This window comes from Euprymna scolopes, chromosome 20, assembly GCF_053919585.1.
Source record: "Euprymna scolopes isolate OS-2025 chromosome 20, ASM5391958v1, whole genome shotgun sequence".
NCBI lineage: Eukaryota > Metazoa > Mollusca > Cephalopoda > Sepiida > Sepiolidae > Euprymna > Euprymna scolopes.
In genome coordinates, this window is record NC_136501.1 from 91,100,472 (window position 1) to 91,127,308 (window position 26,837).

Sequence of the window (26,837 nt, forward strand, 5' to 3'; positions counted from 1 at the left end):
CTGAAGTAGGATTTCAGTTGCGGGTAATCAGAATTTTAGTTAAATGAGTGCGCCATAATCAGATGATACAAACTGAAGGAAGGACCTTCTCGGTTGTGCTTTATCAAAAGTTTGATATCACTGGAATTACAGAGGAAGAAACGAAAATTGTTTATAGTGGTTGTAGTTAGACGAGTTTTGTTGTGAAAAGTTACAGATGCCATTAGGCCATTTATTCTCAACCTTTTTGTCTAGCCCGTGGACTCTTTCATCATGTATCAGAATGATACCCCACTCCACCCTTTCAAAAAAAGAAATGCCCTACTCAAAATGGGCATTCATACTTACAATAGTAACTATTATTAACATACTAGCATTCAAGACAAATGCTAGTACAGAGAAAATTCAGTAATGATGAGCGATACAAACTGTATATTGTGTGGTCTTGGATCTGTTTTGTGCCCGATAATCTGTCGTGCTAATTCCCTCAGTGGGGAATACCTCCCCTCACACCCCTCAGAATACTTTCTGTGCCACCCCCAATTAAGAACCATTGCTTTAAATGCTTGCCACTTCGGGTGGTTTGGCCACGTACAGCTTGCAATTCACAATCGTATTTTTCGGTCACCCGCACTGAGAATTGAACATTCAACTTTCAGGAGAATATCACTTTTGCAATTGCTTTTTCCAAGTACTCTAACCACTGTACCGTGGGTCCTTGCGGAAGGTCAGAGGTTACATCAACTGAAAATGACACTCAAGATGAGAACAGTAATAAGAATAACCAATCCTCATCTCAAAAATTCAGAAATGTAAAACAAACCTTTTTGTTTACATTTCGTGAGTTGCTGGTTTATTGATGGTTTTATAAGCAATATTATTAATTGTAGTCTGTTGAGTTTGATGTAGATAGCTTCAAATATTTTTAATGTTTTTAACAATGTTTGCTTGAATGAAAAAATGCTGCCTAAATACACACACACACACACACACACATACTCTTTATTTTTGCATAAGCAGTAATATGTTGCTACACATTCATGAGCATGTTTCGGTCAGCTAGTTACAAGTAACTAGAGACCTCTTCGGGCAATACAGCATATATGAAAACAGAGTTTGCAATCTAATCTAGATTGCAAACTCTGCTTTTGTATCTAGATTAGATTGCAAACTCTGTTTTCATATATGCTGTACTGCCTGAAGAGGTCTCTAGTTACTTGTAACTAGCTGACCGAAACATGCTCATGAATGTGTAGCAACATATTACTGCTTATGTAAAAATAAAGAGTATACCTTGCTCTACTTTGGTATTGAGCACTCTTGTATTAATCTTATTAAACTTCATTAGTTACTTAACCTCTGGAAAACAATAACCTCAGATTTCTATATATAATAAAGAAAAAGATATATATATATATATATATATATATAAATATATAATAAAAATGTATTTACCTTCTTTCGGGCCAATCTTTCTTCTTCCTCCTTCTTTGCCCTTTCAATTCTCTCCTTCTCTATACGCTCTGCTTCTTCTTTAGCCTTTCTTTCTGCCTCCTCTTTCTAGATAAATTAAAGAAGATGAATAAAAATAAGTGGAAAATATGTAGGACAATTTTAGTTTACTGGTGCAGACTTGTTGAGATAAAAAGATACTCATAAACTTTTGTAAAAATAAAACTACTTGATCAAGTAATATGAATTTTGGAATATGATATTCTCGTTTTGTCACAGGTACATACACTATACAGATTTTTCTTTATTTTTAACTTTTAATATAGGGGATAAGAATCCAAACATTTTTATCTTCCTAAATTTAAAATAAATAAATAAAATAAACAAGGGGGATAACTCATTTTAAATTTAAGATTATACAATAGGAGTTGTCTACCTTAAATTTTAAAATGTACAAAATAAAATTTTAAAGAATTTCACTGAATCTCAGGCAACACCAGGTGAGGGCAGTAAATTTCTAATAAAAATATAATATTTTAAATATGTATTGAATATTAAATTCTCAGATTATTTTAATAAATTGAAAAATTTTCAGTTCAATTTTTAGCTGGGGAGATCATTTTATAAATAGTTAAACATTAAACTTATGTGAGAAATTAAACATGCAATAAAAAAAAAACTATATTTTTTTTAAATGGATAAGAAATATTGTCCTCCTGGAAACCATTGTTTACACTGATTCTAATGGCTTATTATTTTTAATATATCGAATTATTAATATCTTGTTTAACTCAGAAATGTTTCTGTTGAATTTGAGAAGTTGGACAGAATTTCAAACAAAACCCTTTATTTACTTCATGGGGGTAGTATGCTCCGCAACAACCAGTGGCACAGTGGTTAGAGTACTTAGAAAAATCAACTGTAAAAGTGATATTGTCCTGAAGGTTGAAAGTACAATTCTCAGTGTGGGCAACCAAAAAAATACAATTGCAAATTACTTAGGACCTCTATCCAGTTATGGCTGATGGAACAAGAGCATGATAGCCCTTTGAAATAAATAAAGGCTTCTTTTTGAAATTCCTGAGTTTGACAAGATACGCCTGAAGAAGGTTGGAGGTTACATCAACTGAAACATTGTGAAAACGATTTTCAAGATGAGAACAATCGTCTGAAGAGTTCAAATGATATAAACAATACTTTTGAAGATACGGACATTATTTCTTATTCACTTGAAAGTGCCATGTGCTACGTTCTTAGCTACTGATCTTTTTATCCAGAATTTGCTTCAACATTATACGATTTGAAAAGCCCCCACCCCACCCCCAAAAAAAGACGAAAATAAAAAAGGGTATTTTACTGTATATTTGAAATTTTGATGGAGAAAAAAAAAAAAAAAAAAAATTATAATCTTAATATCTAATCTGTAATTGTAATCTGAATATTAATAAAAAAAAATAAAAAAAATGAAATATTCCAAATAAAATCTAAAGATTAATCCAAGATTATGTAGCAGCCAAAACACACTACAATCACAGGCAGGAGCTAATTCTCGTGGTTTGAGATTTGAAATCCATTTTCTCCCTGACTTGTCAAATCACAAGCCAGCTCTCAATCAAACGTGAGCTCAATAAGCCAGCAGCTAACTTCTAACTTCTAACTACCACTTATTTCCACGTGCGGTACCCACACAAACTTTATTTATCATGCTAAAGAACTGCTCTCATCAATACATCGACACACCCGCACACCCATGACAACACACTGAATAGATTTCCCTTTCTTTCTCCTTTGACCAGCCTCCTCCGTCCCAATGACTACTAGCTATAAACACGTGTAAAGCAATTGTCTGATATGACGGTTTTCACTGACATTGATCATACGTCCATTGCTTTCTGGATGCTCCCGGCCTGTAGGCCGAGGAGTCCTTAGTTTCACATGAGTTTCACTTATATATGAAAAACATGTGAGAAGCCGAAATAGCAATCATTTTGTAAAAGTCACTGTAAATAAATCTAACCACGACGTGCGTTTGCAATTCGTACATATTATGATCTACACGGTATATAAGAAGTTCTAAGCGATAGTAATTCCCCCACCCCACCTCGGTGAAAAAGGCCTTTCTTGGACATACAAAAACTCGCGCGTCCGTTTTGCCTTATAGATAGATAGATAACACAGGTTTTGCATGTAGTATCATCTGCTATTAGAGGTGATAGACTTGTAATTTTGTGACAGTTGCATTACATGAAAATCAAAACAGAGTAGTTTTTGTTTAATCAGTTAAATCAATAGAAAAAAAAACGAAAAGAATTCGATTTTAACACAATTCATTCCAAAATGAGTAAAGTCTAAATTTATTTTTTTTTTTATATATTAGTGATACTGTGATGAGTTAATTTTTAATTATTTTTTTCTGAAACATCTTTGGTGATCAGAGATCTTTTCTTTTTTTTTTTAAATGGGCATAAGATAATAATGTATATATAAGAGTAATATCAAAGATTTAAAATAAAATAGGACAAAAGAGTCAACAGAACTGCTGGCAGTGCTTTATATGTACGGACACAAATAACCAGCCATACATGTGCGAAGAATCAAACAGTAGACAATGGAGATGCAAAAAAGTATAGGAAAGGGAGAAACAGATCTAAATTTTAAATTTGAACAAATTGTGTAATTAATGTGTAATAGAATTTTACTGTTGCTAATACTTATATTGTTTATTTTACAGCAAATCAAATCTTTTCAGGTTATTTAATGTGCAAAAAAAAAATATCCTCTGTAATCTATTTGTTGAATAAAAGTTGCTATTTTATTATTAGCTGAAATGATGTTCAAATATCTTACAAATAAAGGCAATAAATTTGACTGGATTGGATTACACTTATTCAATTCCATAATTTACGTTGGTAACCGTTACATTCCTTGTATAAAAATGAACTATTTGTTGAATAAAAGTTGCTATTTTATTATTAGCTGAAATGATGTTCAAATATCTTACAAACAAAGGCAATAAATCTGACTGGATTGGATTACACTTAGTCAATTCCATAATTTACGTTGGTAACCGTTACATTCCTTGTATAAAAATAAACTTGCCTGTTTTTTTTCAATTTCCAAACGTTCTGCTTCCTCTTTCTTCCTTTGTTCTTCAGCTTCTATGGCCTTCAGAAATCTTTCTTCCTCTGCTTTCTTGGCTTCTTCTGCAAGTCGTATGGATTCTTCCTCAAGACGTTTCTGCTCCAACTCTTCTAAACGGAGTCTTTCTTCTTCCTGTCGTCTAAAGGAGAAATCAAAATGACATCAGCACAATAAATATCTTTACCTCAAAAGTTTGCGTTAAGTGGATACATCCGCTCAAGATATTAAGAAATTAGATTTATTCATTTCATTTTTTTTTAATCCTTTGAGATAAGGCTTCAGAATTTGTTCATTCCTTTTTTTTTTTTTTTTTGCAGACTGTTATCCTCATCTTCATAATTGTTGTTGTTTCACTATGTTCTGGCCAACTTATCCTCTGGCCTTCTTCAGGTGATTAACCGTGACGGGATAGGAATTTTAAGTCTTATAACTGCATCCCCAGTAATTACTGCCTTTCATAGTTGTTGTCTCACCATGTTTTGACCAACTAATCCTCTGGCCTGCTTGGGTAGGATTGAAACTGCTATTCTCAGACAATGTTCATTTGGAACCATAGAGACTCAATGCCTCTATAGATGGATAGAGGCATTGAAGAAGGCCAGAGGATCAGTTGGCTGAAATGTAGTAAAACAACAACAATAAAGATGAGGATAACAGTCTGCAAAAAAAAAAAAAAAGGAATGATGCACAAATCAGATTTACTATGTGGCTTTGAAAAAACTTATGTGATGAGAAATGGATTCCAACATCATAACCAACCCTTGCGAACTTAATATACAACATAATTCATCACACATTTTCTCACGTTTCATAACTCATTGAAATGATTAGACTTTAGTCTAGAAAGATAAACATTAAAAAATTAAATTATGAGAAGTTATCTTTGAAATTGGCCAAAAATATAGCAAAAAATGTAAAAACAGTATCCAGCGTTAACCAGAAGTAATATTTTTTTTTTTTTAAGCCAGGGTGATAAAAGCGTTAGCAACTGACAGCAGCTACTAAGCTAATTATCGAATGCATAAAAGTTGTGAACATCACAATTGTTAGACAATACAGAGCTCCAAAAATCTGACAGTGATACGTGTTCATCCACACAGTTCTGAGGCAGTACGTTCAGACTGCAAAACCTAATGTAAAACGAGATCGCCCGTACATCTGAGCAAACACCAGTGTGATTAATTACGCAGAGGGTCTAATGTGAATGTATATCATCACAAGTTTGGTTTGTTCAATCGCAGCATATGGTGGTATTTAAGCATTGCGGTGGGGCAAGAACCATGAAATAATCTGTAGGCAACAGAAGCAACTGTTACATTCCAGCAAGTAGACGGAAGATCTAACTATGATAGACATTATACATGCGACAGAAATAGACTTTGTTACAATATTTTTGAACGATAATGAATGAATATAATCCCGCACAGTCGGGAGATTCTATTTATAAACGATGCTGCTAGGAACTGATGAATCAAATTAATTCACGTTTTGCTACCAACCAATCAGAAACCAGAATTGCTCCATAAAAATTAAACCTTTTCTGTAGCAACTTCGCATAGGTTTTCTTTGTGTCAACACGGGAAGAATCTTTTGCTCTGTGGCTTCCAACTCGAGAACTGTCTACTGAGAACCAGTCACCTCCAGGACTAAACATGGCTTACAACTCTAGAGACTTAATTCTGTCCTATGCTGCACATCTATCTCCATTTTGTTTAATAAAAAATGTCACGGCACCAATCTAGTAGCCGGATATAAATCTACACATTCTAGATAAGAACTTCCCAAGGATTCCTTCAAGAGAAACGAATAAATAGGCAGAGATCATTATGCCTTCACGCATATGTATGAATGCATTTTTCATTTTTTTTTTCTTTGAAAATGTGACTGATACATGTTCATTTACGCAATTCTGAAGCAGTGCGTTCAGGACTGCAAAACATAATGCGAAAGGAGATTGCCAGTACATCTCTGAGTAAACACCAGACGGTGAAGCATATGAATTTAAAACAATTTATCCAAAATACTGCAGATATAAAATCAGCTCAACGCGTGTGTGTAGGTGTGTGTTGTCCTAACTAAAGATCTATAGTAAATCAAACAGGGGGTAAATGAATTTAATGAATTAGTACAATTCATTTCTATGTTCAAATAAAAAACAACCAGAGATAGTGTACGATTGTTTCAGAGTTTAGATATAATCTCATCAGCACCAAGAACCGTGAGAGGAGAGGGTTGATCAAAATGGCGATCACTATGCAGTATTGACAAGAATTAGGATGAGCACAGAATCTATGGGTAACTCTTATCCAGGTCTTGGGAGATATAACTACAACCTGGAATATATAATGCCATTAGAGGACATATTCCTCATAAAAGTATTAAGATATTAGAATTTCTTTTAATAATATTAAAAATGTATAATCATTACTATTAAAAATATTACATTAAAATTAGAATATGAAAATGTTCTTTTTAAGAGCTTCTGGAATGTTCTAAATTTAAAAAATAAAAATATTCTTTTTTAAGAGCTTCTGGAATGTTCTATATTGTGGTGTTCCATCTGGAACTTTCCTTTCACCAAAAATATAAAAGAACGCGGATAGCGTCAACTCTTTAGTCTATATTCCAAAGTTCATGATGTTTGGATGTTAAAACATCGTGAAACAACAACTAAGAAAGATGAGAATAATAGTTTGCAATAAATAAATTAATACTTTTTTTTATATTTTATTTTTTGGAATCCTTTAAGATGAGGCTTCATAATTTGTATATGGTGCAGTGGATAGAGGCATTGAATCTTTTCAGTTTCAGGTGAGCATCGTCTGAAGATGGTTTCAATCCTATCCTACAGGCCAGAGGGTTACTTGGCCAAAACATGATGAGACAACAACTATGGAAGGCAGTAATTACTGGGGATACAGACACAAGTCTCAACATTCCTATCCCGTCGTGGTTAACCACCTGAAGAAGGCCAGAGGATGAGTTGACCAAAATATAGTGAAACAACAACAACTATGAAGATGAGGATAAGTCAAAAAAAGAAAAAACGAATACCCAAAATCTTTTTTTTTTTTAAATTATTCAAACAAGACTTACCGGAGCTCTTCTTGTCTCTGTCTCTCCAACTCTGCCTCTCTTTCGGCTTTTTCTCTTGCCTGGCGTCTCTTCTCTGCTAACTTCAACTTGTACTCCTCCTCAGTAATGTCCTGAGTAGATCTAGACATTTGATCATTGGTAGAGCGGGTCATCACATCTTCCGGCAGAGTTGGGGTGCCTTCTCTGTTAGGCGATTCACGGGCTCCCTTCTCTTTGCTGGATGATTTGGTCTAAAAGAAATCAATTACAATCAAAAACTCATTAGAGCAAATAAATAAAAATATGTAATTTTTCTTCAAGATTCAACCAACTTCAATTTGCATTCATTTCTCTCTCATATATTTACAATATTTATTTTCAGTATAAAAAATAAGAACCAATATTTTTCACTGCATAATATTTAAGGATTTTGTCACAAAACAAAAAGTGTTTGAAATAACAAATATCTCTATTATAAAAAAATGTGTTTTCTTCATAAAATACGTTTTTATAAGAGAGCAATTGCTCTTGACATAACAAAGGCTTTTAATAAGGTATGGCATAAAGGTCTATTTCACAAGATCTCCAGCTATAATATAACAGGAAATGTCTTTTCAATTATTAAATCCTTTCTCTCTGATTGGTTTATAAGATTAGTGGTTGATGGGCAGAAATTAGAAGCTCATAGTATCAACGCTGATGACCCTCAGGGTTCCATCCTGGGCCCAACTTTCTTCCTGATCTTCATCAAGGATCATCCAAACCACATTCTTAGATCATTCGTAGATATTTATGCAGATGACACTACCATATATGGTAACACTTCAAAGATCGGAAATGACCAAGACCTCTCTGATTCTTTCTCTTCTGATCTTGAGCACATGTTGCAATAAGCAAAAACGGTGGCTGGTTAATTTTGATGCATCTAAAATGAAACTTCTCTCTTCCCATCACCACTCTAACTATCACACCTCGATTGAAATGAATGGCGCTCATGTTGAGGAGCACCATCTTTTGACAAGCTTCTTGGTCTGACATTCAATTCTGATCTGAAATGAGATGCATACATCAAATCCATTGCCAAGGTGATAGGAAAAATGGTTGGATCATTTTAAGGTAAATTTTTAGATTAGGTCCACCTCCACAATTTTCTTTTAAATGACGACTTTTAAAGGTTTTCAGCCATGCTGAATACAAAAATTGTCTTGAAATTTTGAAGAAATAATTAGTTATCAAGATATAAAAAGTTGTATTATGCATTGTATTCTTTGGCGACCATCTTTGTTACACGTGTAGATTTGTTTATGACGCCCGTAAAAATGATAGCCACCAAAGAATACAATGCATAATATAATTTTTTATATCTCGATAACTACTTATTTCTGCAAAATTTCAATGCGATTTTCGTATTCAGCATAGTAGAAAACTTATAAAAGTTGTCATTTAAAAGAAAATCGTGGAGGTGGACCTAAACTGAAAAAATACCCATTTTAATACTACAGTATATATCTCACTGCCAATGCAATCCTCTACCTGTATAGGAGCCAAGTACGCCCTAGGATGGAATACTGTTGCAACATCTGGACAGTAGCTGCTCCCAGCACTCTATCCTGCCTGGACAGAATTCAAAATCGGTTTCGAAACCTGGTAAAAGGTTCGATTTTTAGGAAGAAAGGCTAGTAATAAAGATGGGGAGGGAGTGGCAGCGCTTTATATTGAGTTATTTCCCCGTGGCGTGTTCAAAAGATTCTAAGATGGCTGACATCAACGCGCTCTCATAAAAATGTTTTTCCACTGTAAAAAAAAAAAAAAAAAAAAAAAAAAAAAAAAACACTCGATCAAATTAAGTGAAATTTTTTTTAGATTTTCAGTCCAAAATGGATACGTACAATATAACCTTTTTTCAATATTTTCATTTTTTTAATGTCTTGACTAAACTGTGCAAGTAACAAATTTTCTTTACTTTTAATTGCCAATTTAAATAGGCACTGTTTTTCTGACTGATAGGCATTGCCAACCGAATGTGAAAAAAAAGAATGCATAATTCCGTGACGTCAAACTTGTGGTAACTAGACGAACTATGGAAAAGCAGAAGCGACTTAATGATCTTTTAAAACTTTTGTTTATCTTCTTAAAACTGCAATTAATAATTAATCTTTGTTATAATTTTTTTTAGGTATTAAGATTTACACAGTTTAATGATTAATAATAATATAAACATTTGTATATTAAATTTGAAATACGGTTTTACTGAATGTTCATTTGGTTAACTACAGGCTTCCAAGACACAAACAAATGCGAGAGCCGTCTATAACACGTTCAATATTTTGTGCAATAATATTTTTAGATCGGTTTTAATTTGGCGATAATATAGCTGACAAGAGTCATTTTTATATTAAAACTTAATATTAAAAAAAAAAAAGAATTTAAACACAATTAATTAAAAATCTACGTTGTAACGGAACATTTTGAAATAATGAAGTTTTAATCTTTTAAAAATTAATTAATGTTTACGAAGTTTTTTTTTCTTGGCAATTCAATATATTGATTAGAAAAAAAATGTTATTTAAAAAAAAACATTAAATTTATGTCATTTTTTTAATTGCAACTTCCAAGTTTTTGTTCAATACGTGTATTTAAATTTAAAAAAAATTAATATTTTTTTTTTTTACTTATTTGAACTCTCATGTTTCATAATAAATAGAAATTTCGATAGATTTAAATATATTTTGTTCAAATTTCGAAAAAATAAATATGGGGGAGGGCACGCACTAAAAAAAATATTTCCCCTTGTATATTTTACGGAAACTGCATTTTATATGTAATTTCATTCTAAAATGGATAAATATCGAAAATTTCGAAAATCTGACCATTAGTTGATTTTTGCTAGATTTATTAAACACGAGTATGTTTTCACGTTCGGAATACTTACTACATGGGAACGTTATTTTAAAGCACTAATTATGTAAACACGATTTTCGTCTCGCAATTTCATTATTTTCGTGCGATGAAAAAACTTGTAAAAAATTATTACTAGTTTATTTTGCCCTTCTTTTAAATGGTACAAAAGTTATATTGATAATATTAATTTATAATAAAGTTACATCGTTTTACATATGGGGGGGTAATTCTGTGGTGACTTTTGGAGGTGCCTACAGACTGAACTTCATAAATAATAATAATAATAATAGTAATAGTAAACGGTGCTTGTTCAGATAGAGTCGATAGATCGATAATTAAAAAAGTGTTTTAAGCAAAAACAACAATACTTACTTAATTGTCGTGTCAAAAGTAGTAATATATCCAAAAATTACGAAAATTCATCGAGTAGGAAGTTATTTATAGTTAGAAGTAATTTATACGGAAAAGTGTGTAAAATTGCATTTTTGTTATAAAGTAGACGGCAAAGAGTTCATAAATAGGGAACATAACCCGGAATGCAAAATTTAGATTAAACTCTGATGACTTTTTGTAGTCTAGCGATAAAATCCTTTTTTTTTTTAACCTAAAAACACAAATAGCAGATGAATTTTCATAATTTTTAGATTTATTATGTTCGACATGACAATTAAGTACGTAATACTGTTTTTGCTTAAATACAATAATAATAAAAAAAAAAATCGATCCGTCGGCTATCTTAACAAGCACCAAAAAAACATTGTTAGCTATAATGCACCTTTGTCAATTAAAAAAATATGATGCAACGTAATTAGGTGATTAACGCGTGCGCAAGTATGTTTTACAGTTATAAACTTAATCTCATTAATAAAAAAAAAAAAAAAAAAAAAAAAAATGGTTTGTTGTTTTGAAGAAAAAATATCCAATCGCATTTTTACTGGACATGATCCATCTGTTCCTTTTATCTAAATTCAGATCACACGATTTTATTACAAACAAACAAACAAGCATAATTATAACTACAGCTGGTTTCTCTAAAAATGGAAGATCTTTCATCAGGTGAGAAAAGAAAATACACGTGTTTCGTGATTCGTCTTTATATGCAGATGGGAAATAAATAAAACAGACCTAGAGGAAACGTAGCAAAACATTTCAAGGGCCTTTTTTTTTATGCCAGAATAAAAAAAAGGTCCATATGTTGTGTGTACCCCTCCCCCTTATAGGATCAGGTCAATCGGGTACCGCTTGAATTCATTGCTTCACCTCCAGTCGTTTTTATTACTGTTGAAATATTTTAAGAGTTACGTTTTGGTTTTTCAACTGATGGAGGAGGGAGGGACTCCATGAGATGGCCAAAGAGGGGAAATATTAAGTATTTGGGCGCTTCTACACTATTGGGACGAAATTTCGAATATCGTAATACTGAATTTCATATTAAAACAAGGGTATCTACGTATTCCTCGTATTTTTAAGATGGTTATATCACAAAATTATGAAAATCGATAACATAGAAAATTATTTATTAAAGAAAATAAAAAAAAACGAATTTGATGACAACGATCGTAAGACACAGGGGAGTTCAAAAGGGTGGTAATTTTCCGTTTTGATTTAAACAAGATGGCGGCAATTTTTGTACTTGCTAACACGATTAAAGTTGTTTTGTTTAATAATTCAGTTATATTCAGGTAATTTCGACTGCATACTTTGGAAGCTACCATTGTAACTTATTAGAATTGACAACAAAAATCAGTTGAAACCATTGTTTTTTATCGACTACAAAATCTCGTTCCAATTCTGTAGAAGTGCCAGTATTTCATAATGAATAATTATTATTTAAAAATTGAAATATTAATTTTATGGCAAACGTCAAAATTAGAATCGAGAACCCTCTCTCTAATATATACAACCAATACAAGACCCCCTAATATGTGTACTGCTAGACGTAGCATCCTTATCTTGCTACCTCCCCTTTTCTGATGAAAAGCATTAGGCTTTGAAATCCCTGGCATAAAGAGGTATCATAAGCCCCTCCCCCGCACACTGCATTGTCCGTATTCCCTTGTCTCAAATTGGTTAGTAAATCTATATACTTTTTTTTTTTTTTTTTTAATCTTCCTTTGAAGAGTGTAACGTTGGGTATGGGGCAGCCAAACCAATTGCTAACATTGTCCTGCTTTTTACTGAAACCAGCCGAGAGCTCTTTTTAGTATCCTCGTTGTTTCCTTAAGTGCAATTGTCTGGATCTCTTTTGCGCTTGGTTCACCAGGAGTGCGTGTGCGTGCGCACGCGCGTGCGTGCGTGCGTGCGTGTGTGTGTGTGTGTGTGTGTGTGTGTGTGTGTAAGGCTGCTGACCATAGAATACCGGGATGTTAAAGCGACATGATATATGAACAAAAATAGACAAACGAATGAAGCTCTTCAGATTATAAATCTTCATATATCTATTTATTTTGTAAAATCATTCATATAAATCAGTGAATTATTTTCGCTGTTTAATACAACATGGATGGTAAATGTCTTTGATAATTTCGAGAATATACTTCTCTTTTTCAAAAGAAAACAAACCTAAAGAATATATTTAAAAAAATTAACATAATGCAAGGCTAAATGTTTTGGAGCTAAAATCAACTTAGTAATACGCATACAATCTGAAGGAAGACACTTTTTAAATGAGTGAACAACATGTTAGCGTATTTTTTAGATGACGCGGTGAATTTTCAGAATAGCTAACAAAACAAAAAAGGGGATAAAAAATAAATACATAAGTAAATTTTATCAAGGGATAACTAAATTACTGTTGTGTGTGTGTGTTTTAACTTATTTTAAAATGTTTTAAGCTAAAAATAGTGTAAAACCTGTCGAGTTCACACACAAAAAAAAGGTCTAATTTCAATATGGATAATCGCTCAAAAATCGAAAATTAAACAAAGTACTGGTAGAAACACCCCTAATAAATGCCATCAATTGTGCAAAAGGTAATATCCTATCAGTATTTTGTTTAATTTTCGTTTTTTGAGTGATTATCGAAATTTGAATATAGACTAAAATACCCAAAACAACGATCACAAAAGAAATATTTTAAAACTACCGAAATGTATCAGCCAATCTAACATTTAAATAACAAATCTATAGAATTTGGATCGAATTTTTGGAACTCTGACTTAAGTTCCAAGTTCAGTCCCGTTAAAAGTCGGGTTGATTGGTTCCAATTCTGTAGAAGCACTAAATAGTCTTATGTTTTTGTTTTTTTTTAATCTTATTTTATAACTATAAAAGAAGAAAAATGGGATAGTGGTATATAAAAAAAAAAAAAATGTGACAAATAAATGTTATCAAAGACAACCTACCTGAATATTATTTCTTGTGTGCGTTTTAACTTATATCACGGTTTCTCGATGCAGTTAAATAGGAAAACTGGAACAGCCAAGAAAGCCAGTTCCTTTGCAGGATATTTCAAATTATTAAGATATTTTAGTGCTTTTTCATTATTAGAGCGAAATTCGAAGATTGAATTTGAAGTAGAACCAATAGTATCTACTTAATTGTCATGTCGCAACAATGAACATATCTAAAAATTGCGAAAAGCTATAAATAAAGTAGAAAATTAATTGTTAATGAAAATAGTTAAGAAAATTAGTAAAATTTGAGTTTTGCTAAGTTGATTTAAGATTTTCAACGTTTTCAGAAAATTTCTTCCCTTCTTACGATTCGCACTCTCTAGTTTATTTCTTTTTTATGCGCTTCTACAGAATTGGGACGAGATTTTGTAGTCGATAAATGGAGTTTTCAGATAAAAACAATGGTTTCAACTGATTTTTTTTGTCAATTCTAATAAGTTACAATGGCAGCTTCCAAATTATGCAGTCGAAATTAACCAAATATTACTGAATAATAATACAAAACAACTTAATTAGGCACCGCCAAAAATGGCCGCAAAATCAAGTTGTTATTGTTTTTTAAAACGAAATTACATTTATTAAAATCCATTATTTCTGAGTAACTTTTTTTTTTCCAGAAAGATAAAACCCTGAATTTTATCATATAGAAAACAGAATAATGTAAAACTTTTTCTACTATTTTTAATTCAATTTTAAATGTTAAATTTTCCCAAAAAGTTAACAATTGACATTTTTTGTCTTGCATAAAAAACGTACTTAAATATTAAAAAAAAAGGGTTTTTGAAATAATTAATTAATTTATTTATTGTCTAACTAAGATTTAGGATGATTTTCTAAGAGAATATGCAAAAATATTATAATATAAGTACCTGAATTTCAAATAATTCCACTTATTCATATAGGTAACCAGATATTTCGCATCGTCGTAGAGTTCAGATCGACTCTGTTTACGTTTTCTTTTGATGGGAAGAAAACTATGGAAGACCAAACAGGCCAAAAAAACTTATTTTTCAGTGACGAAAATTTCAATGTATTATTAAGCTGAGGCTGGCCAGTACCAGATGGGTGACCATTTGTATGAGTTTGGTTTTTAATGTGTATGTGTGTGGGGGCCAGGCTCCCCAAAATGGGGGGGGGGCAATTTAAAGCAGAATAAAAAAAAATTATTTCAGCGCGTTTTGTCCACCGTAGTCGAAAGGCGGCAAACGTTTTCAAACGAGATCGATAAAAATGATGCTATTTTTAACACAAAGGGCACAATATTTATCGAATTTTTTTTTTTGGTATCGATTATTCAAAGCATGCCCTGTTTAATAATGGTCATGCATTATTCGGCTCGCTAAAAAAAAATTGTTAATTTATTTATCAAAAATTTTGAAATGGCTTTTTTCGTATAAATATTAAAAAATTTTTTTTTTTGTTTTGCTTAACTTAAATTAATTATTTTACTTAACATATTCACCGAATTTCACACTTCAAAACTCAAAAGCGGGATAATTAAACACAATCGAAGTTCTGATATTCAGACGTCAAAATAAGGTATGCAAACGAATTTTTTTTTTTTTTTTTTTTTTAATTTATAATTCTGTCCCTTACAACAACACAATATGTTTTATTCAGTTTCAGATGATTATTTTAAGCATATTTGTTCCCACTTCAAAACAAGGGGGGGTTTTGTAAGCAAAAAAATATATATATATAAATATCGTTTATGAAAAATAAGTACACTGTTATAAAGTTCATTCTTCTCCTAATAATCGCTGAAAATTTCGTATTGATCGGATAATTACCTGATTTTTGGTAGATTTTTAAAAAGACGGTCCGTCAAAAAGTACTGACCTGCCCCCCCCCCAGTTTTGGCGGTGCCTAAACTTAATCATGTTAGCAGGTGAAAAATTGCCGTCATCTTGTTTAAATCAAAACGGAAAATTGCCGCCCTTTTAAACTCTCCCGTGTCTTACGATCATTTTCATCAAATTCTAGTTTTATTTTCTTTAATAAATAATTTCCTACCTTATCAATTTCCATAATTTTTGGATATAATCATCTTGATATGTGAAATTTCATGTGAAATTGAGTTTTACGATTTTTGAAATTTCGTCCCAATAGTGTAGAAGCGCCGTTTTTTATTTTATTCATTTTATATTCGAAAAAATCACCTAAACTGATCAACAAGTAGTGTTTTTGCTTTTTTTAAATAAGAAAATCAAATTTGATAACGAAGCGAGACGTATGATTTTTATCGCCCATGTTAAATGAATAAGAGAAAGACAACTCAATTCGAACTATCGAGATCAAAATCAGCCCCCTGCCTCAAGATCGCTAAAAAATCATAATTATTTATTTTATTAGTTAAAAAATGATCTATTTCATCAATGTGTATGATTGTTCGTTTTGTGTACATCTTAAAGATTTCTCTGTATTTTTTTAATAAGTATAATTTTTAAATAAGAAGCAAGCACCCAAAATAAAAATAATTCAATGCATATTTTCAAAGTTGTCGAGAAACACGAGACCTTGTCTGAATTTTATACAGTACAGACAGCGATGCATTTTTTTTAAGTCGCGTTCAGTCGAAACGCGAAACGGTGATGCAGAAAAACAGGCGACTCGAAGTCGGTAGCAAACAGTCTCAGATTAAAAATTCGCTATTATACTTAATTATTTTTTGCATAAAATAATAAACAAAGTATTTTTTTTATCTAACACTGTTTGCTGCGGACTTCGAGTCGCTTATTCTTCTGAACCACTCAAATGTTTGAAAATTATGCAAAAAACGGAAACTAAGTTTTTATTTTAATTCGAAATGTACGTTTCCGTATGGACAACAAGAGGAAGAAATAACAAAACAAAAATAACTAAAAATGTTCCTATAAAATAAAAATGCGGTATATTTCCATTATATCAATAATGTTAACATTAAAACAATGATTAAAAGATAAATAAATAAAACAATATGAACCATCCCAAGTAATAACTTTTTAAACTTTTTAATGTCTTGCAATTATTATTATTGATAATATTTGAAAACTGCAAATTAGCTTAAACGGGAAACCGTACGTTCGTACTTATTTAAAAATTAAAATTACACCATGTTCTACATTAAGTAATTAAAAAATAAAGACACTGCAAACTTTATTTCACTAAATAATATATATATATTTTTTTAATAGAAGAAAACGAACCTGCTTTTTATTAGTCTTTGTAGGGCTGGTGACCGTTAAAGTCGATTTCTTGCTAGCGGCAGTGCCCGTCTTCGTGGCCGGCCTCGACTTTGGGGCTTGACCTGGGGGCCGCGGGGGCCCGGGCATAGAAGAAAGGTAAGGTTTCCTCAGCATGGCCAGTTGGCCACTCTCCCCCAAATAACACGACAGGATTTTTACAACACACGACAAAGATTTAAGTAAAAAGAAAAATGCCTATGCCTTCAGAGAGAAGGGGAGGGTAGGAGAGTTGGGCCGTGAGAAACGGCAACAGATTTGTGAACACAATAATAATAATCCCAAGTTACGAGTAACAACGCCATGTATGGTGGAAAAATGAGGGGAATAGTGTTGAGCATTAAAAATCCCTTTTCATGGCCAATCACGCAAACCGATACGCGTTTATAGTAAGTCATGAAACGAAGGCGAAGTACGTCGGGTGCGAAGGTTGGGGTGAAACGGGGGGAAAGGGAGTCACCCTTCTTGCGCCATCATCAATTCAAGACGGGGGTTGCCTCAATGCCGATCCCACACTTCCTACTCACACGTAGAGAACGATTCAGACGTACTCACAAATAAACAGAAAGGGGTGGGACATTGGATACGAAGTAAAGAAGTTAAAAAAAAAAAAAAATGTTAAAAGAGGGAGAACGGCCATCAGATCCCCACCCTCCTCACACAGACCACAAAGGTTTAATGTACCTATATACATCACATCAGCCTCAAATGAATGCCTATACTGGTTCGAGAAAATCTGGTAATGAGTTAGGATAGCTAAAAGACGACTACACAAAATTAAACTTGGGTTCCCGAAACGGAAAACAATAACACAAAAAAGCTTTTAGTACTATTATCGTGCTGAAATAATAACGTTATTATTTAGAAAGCCATTTTTAATATGGGTGGGGGTGGGGGATGGTGTTTGGTAACTATTCTGTACTTTCGCTTAACAATTTAATAAAAAAAGAAAAAAATGTAAAACTTGAATTCAACAAGAAATTATTATATTAAAAGAATAGCACGGTAACATAAGCGCATAAGCACCAAGTTTTTTTTGTTTTTTTTTTAATAATCTATTTTATTTATTTATTTTAAATAATCTATTTTTACTATACGTAGCATAAAATATTTCAAGGGAAATTAAGTCAGGAAATTAGTCCACGAGTGAGTATTTCTTTCAGTTTACTTAAAACTTGTGACCTAATTACGTTAATAAATCTCTACTTGTATATAAAAGACTGTGTGTGTTCGTTCCCTATAGACTCCGAAACGGCTGGGCATTTTTTTTTTTTTTTTGTTTAATTACACACAAATGTACTTGATGTGTTTGGAAGTGTACTTGGATATATTTTATATCGGAATACCTCCAATAATTATCGAAAATCGATCATTGAAAAAATCTGATTAAAGAAAGAACAGTCTGATTTTGACAGAAGTTAACACCCTTATACAGCCTTACATCAGAAGTGCATTTTAGAAGATTTCTCACTGCACAAGCAAAATGGCCCGACGTAAAAAAAAAAAATAATAATAAATAAATAAACTGTAGGTTCATTGATAAAACAAGGGCATGTTCGAAATGGACGTTTCTTTGTAGAGCACAATTGAATCATGATACTTATGCATTTTAAACTTTAATTCAAGCCATTAAAAATAATTTGATAAAACCGACCGTAGGTTCTCTACAGTGCAATGTAGACTAAACGCATAAAAATTTAATCGAAAAAAGTTATTTTAAAACGTATAACGTATAAAAATTTAATCTAAAAAAGTTATTTTAAAGTTTTTGTTAAAAAAAAATTCAGATTTTCTCATTATTCAGACCTTTATTATAAAGAGGGAGTTGCAAAAAATGAGTTGAGGCATGAGGAGAAATACAAACTGAAACAGAAAGAATATTCAGACCTGTAATAATACAAAGAGGGTGTTGCAAAAATGAGTTGTGGTGTGAGGAGAAATACAAACTGAAATAAGGAGAGTTTTAAAATATAAGATACAAGTTAGAAAAGCATTTCATCCAAGGCATAAAAATTGTTAAAAATGTTTTTACTATAGAATTTAAAAATAAAGGTACAAGATTCAATTTGAAATTTATTTATCTTCAAAGTGCACTTTTATAAATTTTACAAAGGTATAAAAATTTAATTTAAATTGAATCAAAAAATTACCTTGGATTTATTTTATGTAATGTACATTTTGTTGCAATTTAAAAACATAGCAATTAATGATATAGATATAAAATTTTCAATGATTTTTTTTTAAAGTGCAACAGAATGTACATTACATAAAATAAATCCAAGGTAATTTTTTGATTCAATTTAAATTAAATTTTTATACCTTACTTTGTAAAATTTATAAAAGTGCACTTTGAAGATAAATAAATTTCAAATTGAATCTTGTACCTTTATTTTTAAAGCCTATAGTAAAAACATTTTGTTTAACAATTTTCATGCCTTGGATGAAATGCTTTTCTAACTTGTATAGTCTTTGTGAATTCATTTTCCATTCCTATTGTCTCCTATAATATATATATTTTTTAATTAAGAAAATCAAATTTTAAGATTTAGTTTTGGCAGCCATTGTTAAGGGTAACTCAATTCGACCCATCGAGATTAAAAGCAATCTTGCACTGAATATAATTTGCTCTAAAAATTGTAAAAAGAAAAAAAAAATCATTAAAAAGAAGTTACTTGATCAATTTACATGATTTCATGGCATCTTTGTTCCGTGATGAGTACGTACATCATGAAGATTTTTCTGTATTTTTCTGTATTTTTTTTTTTTTTAATTAAGTGTAATTTTAAATAAGTACCATTTATTTTTATAAATTGTTACATTTCACGCAACCCTTTCTACATTTCGTAGCCATGGGGCCCGATATGTACGAGGATTAAAAAAAAAAAAGAAAGAAAAGTAAAAATGCGTTAGTTGAAAGATCATCAAAGGGTTTAGTAGCAGTTTAATCTGCAGAAAAGTTGTTCAGCTTTTTAATCCGACTTAAAGACTAATGGTTAGTAGTAGGGACCCTTTATTTAAATCTATAAGGGTAGCTTATTCTCATTCGGTTAGCCATGACTGGGTAGAAGTCATAAATATTTCGTAATTGCATTCTTAGTATCGCCTACACTAAGTGACAGTCTGCCAGAGGTTGAGGATCTGTTGTTAAATTGCATGATGTTTTAACGAGTATGCTACGCATAAGTTAAGGAGAGTAGAAAAAGGATCTTGGGTTGATTTTCATCAACCTCATAACTCCCGCTTCCCTTATTTTGTCCTTTAGTCCTCACATTCCCGGAGCGCTGTTTCTGACAAAGAGGGAAGAATTGCTGTTTTCTGGATCAGTTTTTCTGGCAAGTTTTTGACCTTGAAGTAATATATATTTATATTAGCTCCTTATATCAAGTGGCTTCATGCCTTGTCTGGACCGATTTCCACAAAAAAAAAAAAAAAAAAAAATCGGCATAGACAAGTAGTTTACCTTTATTTATTTTAATTTTTTTTTTTTTTTTTACTGAAAAGACGTAAAATATTTGTCCAATATATTTAGATTATTAGATATATATAGATTTGAATTTTGGTGAGAAGGATCTCTACCTATGCAGATTGTCCTTACGTTTTTATTTTTATTGAGATCCAAACCATCATAAAAAGCAGTTATCTGTGTGCATGTATATCTAGCTAAAAGTAAAATACTACAAAACAAATACCTAAAAAGTTAGCATTTTTATTGATCAGTGTTGCCCTAGACAAATCTATAAATATAAAAGTGAAAATGTTTGCGTGTGTGTGTGCGTTTTTGTGTGTATGTCCAAGAAAGGCTTTTTTTCCGAGAACCGATCGATCGCCTCACAACTTCTTAAAACATTTTATATGGCGCCTAAATGGTAATATCTACGAGTTAACAACCGGGGTCGCCTGTCTATTTAATTTGCCCGGCTTTCAAAAGATAAATATTCAACAATTTTCGATCACCGCATGTGTATTAAGCTTTTTTTTCGTATAAAAAAAAGAAGCCAACACCTGCCAAGTCGCACGTTCTTTTTCACACTTTATTATTTTCCAACTGCGTGTCAAGGCTTTGCTTTTTTTTTTAAAACAACCAACGATTTTTGTTTTCATTTACCCAAAAACACACACACATCCAAACACACGGGCAACGCCGGGTACCCCCGCTAGTAATATATAAATTTCAGAAAAAAAAATACTAATTCTCTAAGGGTCAATTGGGTCAGTTTTCATCAAGACTGTGGGGGGGGGGGTCCGAGTTTTTATGGTAATTCGGAAAGAAAATACCGGCTTATTACTTGATGAATCTATTATACAAATGAGAGTTGTATGTGTGTCCCGCCGGCTAAAAAGGAATAGACTGGGCGGAGGAGAAATAGTGGGTTGGAGAGAACAAGATAGAAAAAGAGATCCGAGTCTTAATACAAATATACAACTTTTATGACCGGGGCAACACCGGGTAGCCCTGCTAGCATTACATAAAATTGAACCAATCATCTACATGGATAAGCAAGAAATTTGGTTCATCTATAGTTTGCATGAGTATCCATCATGCCACCAATAAATCAGCATCATTATCATCGTCATCTTATTTAGTTGAATGTGTTCCACATACTTGTGCTGGATGACCTTCAGAAATTGATTTCCAACATAATCTAACTCTGACCAGGTATTCCTCTTTCCTTCAAATCCATTTTTATCCTGTTCTCCCATGTTTTCCTTGGCCTTCTACCATGAACTGGACCTGCTACTTCAACTGTTCTACATCTATTGACCCAATAAATCTCATCCATTCTTTCAATGTAGCCAAAGCTAACCTTGGGCTTAATTCCTCCCATGTTTTCCGAGCTTTCATAGTGAAAGGAGATGTGATTCAAACAAACAACTGCCAAAAAGCTACCGGCTTGAATAGCCACTCCCTTTCTTTCTCCATTTTGTTTAGCTAGGCTCTTCACTTTGCTTCAGAAAGAAAGAGTTTTCACAAGGCTATGCCAGCTAAACATTTTTAAATCAGTGAAAATGCCCCGCCCCCAGCTCTTTGATTTAAACTCAAAATGTAACTAGCCGACATGAAGTTGGAAATTTCAATAGAAGTGGAAAAAATAAAGTAACAAAAGCAGATCCAAGCTAGTGAACATCCGGACATCAGAAATGGACCAGAACATATAACACCTTTAGCCCCAGTACTTTTAGGAACACAAAAAGAATACTTCAAACGCACGTACAAGTTTCCTCATCACGTACTACACACTAATAAGAGATCAGAAGCAAATCGCTATCCACTTACACACACTGACAGAACAAAGCTGGGCCACACATACACATTGTCTATTACTCTCACACACATATCCACACTAACAAATATAGAAACATACACATCCTTGTCCTTGTGTCTGTGTATTCACTGAACATTTTCTACTAAAACACAAATTTGAATAAACTTTGCTAAATGAACATTTCTTTCCTAAAAATGACTTTTATATTCAGGTAAAACTATAGTTATACTAGCAGACCGCCCGGCGTTGCCCGGTTGTAAAAAAATGCTTAAATATGATATTTTAATTAATGTCAATTTCGTATTTAGTACTACAGAGCAAATTATCTATTGATAATCATGATTTTGTACCCAATATACATAGTAACGATTTATTAAAAAAAAAAAATTGGTGACATCAGCTGGAATTGAAACTAAAATATTCAGCACTTCAACCTTAGTCATTATTTAGTGCTGCAGCCTTCATCGTTACCATCAGAGCTATTGCCAGATGGATTAAAAAAAAAAAGACAAAAAACTAAGCGACTTCAAGCGAAAAATCTCTATACATGTAAGCTTAGAAATTAGTCAATTTACTCCTGCCAAGGAAAACTTTTCAATTTTGACCCTTTAGCAGCTATTTTTACAGACTAAAAACCAAATCAAAATGTCCTGAATACCCTATATATCAATTTCCAAGTATTCAGAGAATAGTTTAGTAAAGACAATGTTACTTTTAACTATAAATTAGTTATTTTTCCCAATTATCATAAAAACACACGTTAAATGTGCAGATATTTTCTCAGGCGTAAAAATACACTTGTAAGGGATGATCTATGGATTTTAGTTTTAATTTTAGTGTTGTTAGTTTAAAATCAATAAATATTTATTATTTTATAATTACTACCAGAAGTGGAAAATTCTGCTTTAAACAAAATCAAATAAAAAAGAAAAAAGACAAAAGAATCATTTTTGGTATCAGAAAATAAACGCAACTTTTCCATGATTCTGATACCCCTAAAAGTTCCAATTTTTAAGATTCCTGATTCCAATTAATCGCCTCGACACAAGTACATAGACAATCAACAAGAAACTGCTAATAACCCTTCGTTGTTGATTATATGACTACACGCCTCAAACTTTGATTGATATATATACAGAGAAGGCCTTTTATTTTTTTTTTTTTAATAAGTTCCAGAAGAATTGTTGAAACTATCTGCTCTTACTGATTGTTTTGGAATGTGACAGTAGCTAAATGGTTGACACTGTCTGACAACTTGGATGAGCCAAATTCGAATCCAGTTTGTTCCACAGAAACACTTTCACTTAGGATGTTGGCAACCTTCATGCAGTACCTCTATGTTTTTCCAGAAAGAATTCTAATTAGAAAAGTGTGTGTGTGTGTGGGGGGGGGTTTCAATGCCAACAATAGAATCATCTGGTTCATGCAAAATGAATGAATGAACCAATTGTTTTGGAAGAGGCAGAGTAAAAAAAAAAATAACGTCTTTTTTATGTATGTGAAGTCCTTCCCTTTCTTTAAATACATAAATAAAAAGACAAATAAAAAAAAAAATCAACCCCTCCTAATCTTGAAGTAAAAACACAAGTGAGCAGTTAAATGGGATCAAAATAGAAAAACACCTCCTCCACAAAAAAAAAAAAATAATAATAATAATAGAAGGGAAACAAAAAATAACAAATCTCACCCTCCTCCCTGTGTCCCTAAAAGTTCAACCTGTCAAGGAAAAGTGGCCCAAGCTAAAGGTCAAACCATTTTCAGCAGTTTTTATTTTCTTTCACGCTGTCTGTAATGGACACTGCAATATCGTTGGAAGCCGCAACAAGTAGCAACCTTTGTTGTGGAATCTATCATTATTCCGATTATAGGTGAAAGGTGTTAGGATGTTTGTCATGCTGTAGAAACTTCCGAAACCTGGGAATTACTCGGCCACATTTGGAAAATAACAACTACAGGGTTTGCCATACACCTATTTTATGCCAAATGTGCACAGAAAAATAAACCTATTGAATAAAATTTACACATTATTTTTTTTTTAATTTTTACCGAATCTTTTAGGGAAAACTGAAAATGAATTTTGTAATTAATAAAAATTGGAAGAACTTAAAAAAAAATTTTTTTAAATGGTAGGGTATCGTATATGTCTATTTAAAATTTTAATGTAAAAATGTTTAAAAAAAAAAAAAAATAGAGCTTTTTTTAGACCCTCTCCCCTATGTGAAAATAAAAATAGAGAAGAATCTGCATGATGTATTGTACATACTGATACGGGGGGGGGGGAATATTGTGTACCGAACTCTCCTGTTGGCCTGCTTCCTGGTTGAATACAACATGATTGCCTTCAAATCCAATGTAAAAAAAGTTCTTGTAAAGCCGTCCCCCAAAATAATCAAATTCTACCCAATTTACACTACCACCTTACATTCATTAACCCTTATCCTCGAGTGGCCTCCGGGCCTTGATAAGTTCTGAGTCTCAATTAAAAAAAAAAAAAAAATCACATAAATTGATCATATAGGTTTATTTTTTATTTAAAAAAAAAAAAAAAATTTTTTTTTAGGCGAATTTTACTTTGTAAATGGCAATGGCCCCCTCCTCATGTTAAGAATGGCTTTCTAAAATTTCAATTCGGATTTATCTCCCTTGTTTCTTCAGTATGTTTTCAAGATGATGTTGCAAGATCGTCGCTCACAATTCTTATGTATATAAATAAAACAGTAGATGTATGTGTGTGTGTCTGTAGGAAAATATATTTTAATACATGCAGATTTCGTATTTAATATTACACCTTGAATATTATACCTAATATATAGTACTGCTTTCAAAAGTGAAAAAAAAAAAAAAAGACTTGGGTGTCATCAGCTGGAATTGAACCCAAAACATATAGCGCTCCAGCCACATTCCCTACTGTTATAGCTAACCCGATAGACAAAGTTTTAAAATGAGACCACTTCCACTACTAACAATTACTACGTCATTGTCCCATTGACCACTGTACACTTATAAACCCTTAACCTCGAGTGGCTTCTGGGCCTTGATAAGTGGTGACTCATTTATAAAAAAAAAAAAACTTTTAGCTATGATTCGTTTTATGCATGTGCAAACTAATACAAATATGTCGGCAAGTTGAAATGAACAATTTGCATTTCAAATTGCTGACTTCTGTGTGCGTTATCCATCCAAACAAAGATTTTACTCATTATAAACCATCCTTTGCGTATGATTACCATTCCCTGTTAATTTCAGTGTTACGTGGCCAATAGTTTAGGAGTTTATTGGTTAAATATTTTCACACAGACACACTCACATAAATCTGTTTTATTTATTTGTATTAATTAGGGCAAATTAAGTTTTAAACAACAACAAAAAAAGAAAAATTTATATGAATCGTTTTTGGAATCGGAAAAAACGTTCAATTTAAAAAAAAATTTTTTTTTAATTTTTAATTCCGATACTTGTAACGTTGCAACACGTTTACATACGTGTTAACATGTAGACAACCAACATGTAGACTCCGTCGCAAAGAACAATGACTTTCCAGGTACTTAAAAAAAATTTTTTTTTTATTACATTTTTACCCCAAACAAGGCACATTGCCACTTTGATGTAGGGGGCTACTATCAGGGATATAAGCTACAGGAGTATTATGTGGGGAGTTGAGCAGCAAGATGTCGGTTCACGTTACACTTGAACTTCTGCATGTCAGTACAGTTGGGGAAGCAGGAACCCGGAAGAGAATTTATAAGTCTAACGGTTCTGCAGAAGAAACTACTGGAGGAGAAGGTTCTCTTACTAGGGATCTCAACTGTGAAGGGGTGGGATTTTGGTGCTTGTCGGGTTGTCGGAGGTATTTACGTTGAGGGGGTGCAAGTGCTTGCAGTTCGTCGGAGCATTTACTGTTAAAGTACTTGTAGAACAGGCAGAGGGATGCTACATTTCGTCGATGGGACAGAGGCTGAAGCCTAGATAACAGTTCAGGACCTATCAGGTTTGAGACTCTCTTTTGAACCTTGTCTAAGAGTGAGAGACTAGTAGCAGATGCACCAACCCAAATATGACAATACTCCATACATGGGCAAATGGTGGCCTTATAGAGGTACAGGATACTTTCGGGCGTTAGTAGCTTTCTAGCATGGTAGAGAGAACCTACCTTTTTCGCAGCGGTCCTGGCAATGCTCTCAATGTAATTGTTCCAACTCATGTTTCAGGTTTTCCTTAATAAAACATGATCATGATCATTATTCTGCACACACGTTCTCCATTTTATAATCTTTTTATTTTCTTCTTTGCCTTGACGTCATCTCGCACACGGCTCGGTCATTTGCATACAACAACCATGTGTGTGTCTACACTCTGTTACATACTGATTCTGATACCCCTCAAAGTTTCGACTTTTCGCTTTCTGATTA

At 32.5% G+C, this 26,837-nt stretch overlaps 1 protein-coding gene across 38 annotated transcripts in view; it reads right to left on the minus strand.

The window, feature by feature from the left end:
- Positions 1-26,837, minus strand: part of LOC145241638 (uncharacterized) — a 530,026-nt gene that overhangs the window by 88,000 nt on the left and 415,189 nt on the right. For 37 of the 38 annotated variants that reach the window (XM_080104769.1, XM_080104766.1, XM_080104764.1 and 34 more), the window contains 3 exons: positions 7,669-7,898; positions 4,531-4,711; positions 1,435-1,539 (listed from right to left, as the gene is read on the minus strand). In XM_080104769.1, the coding sequence (XP_079960895.1) occupies positions 1,435-1,539; positions 4,531-4,711; positions 7,669-7,898 (516 nt within the window). Of the gene's footprint in view, positions 1-1,434; positions 1,540-4,526; positions 4,712-7,668; positions 7,899-26,837 lie in introns of all 38 variants that reach the window. The other variant, XM_080104731.1, reaches the window with a different exon arrangement.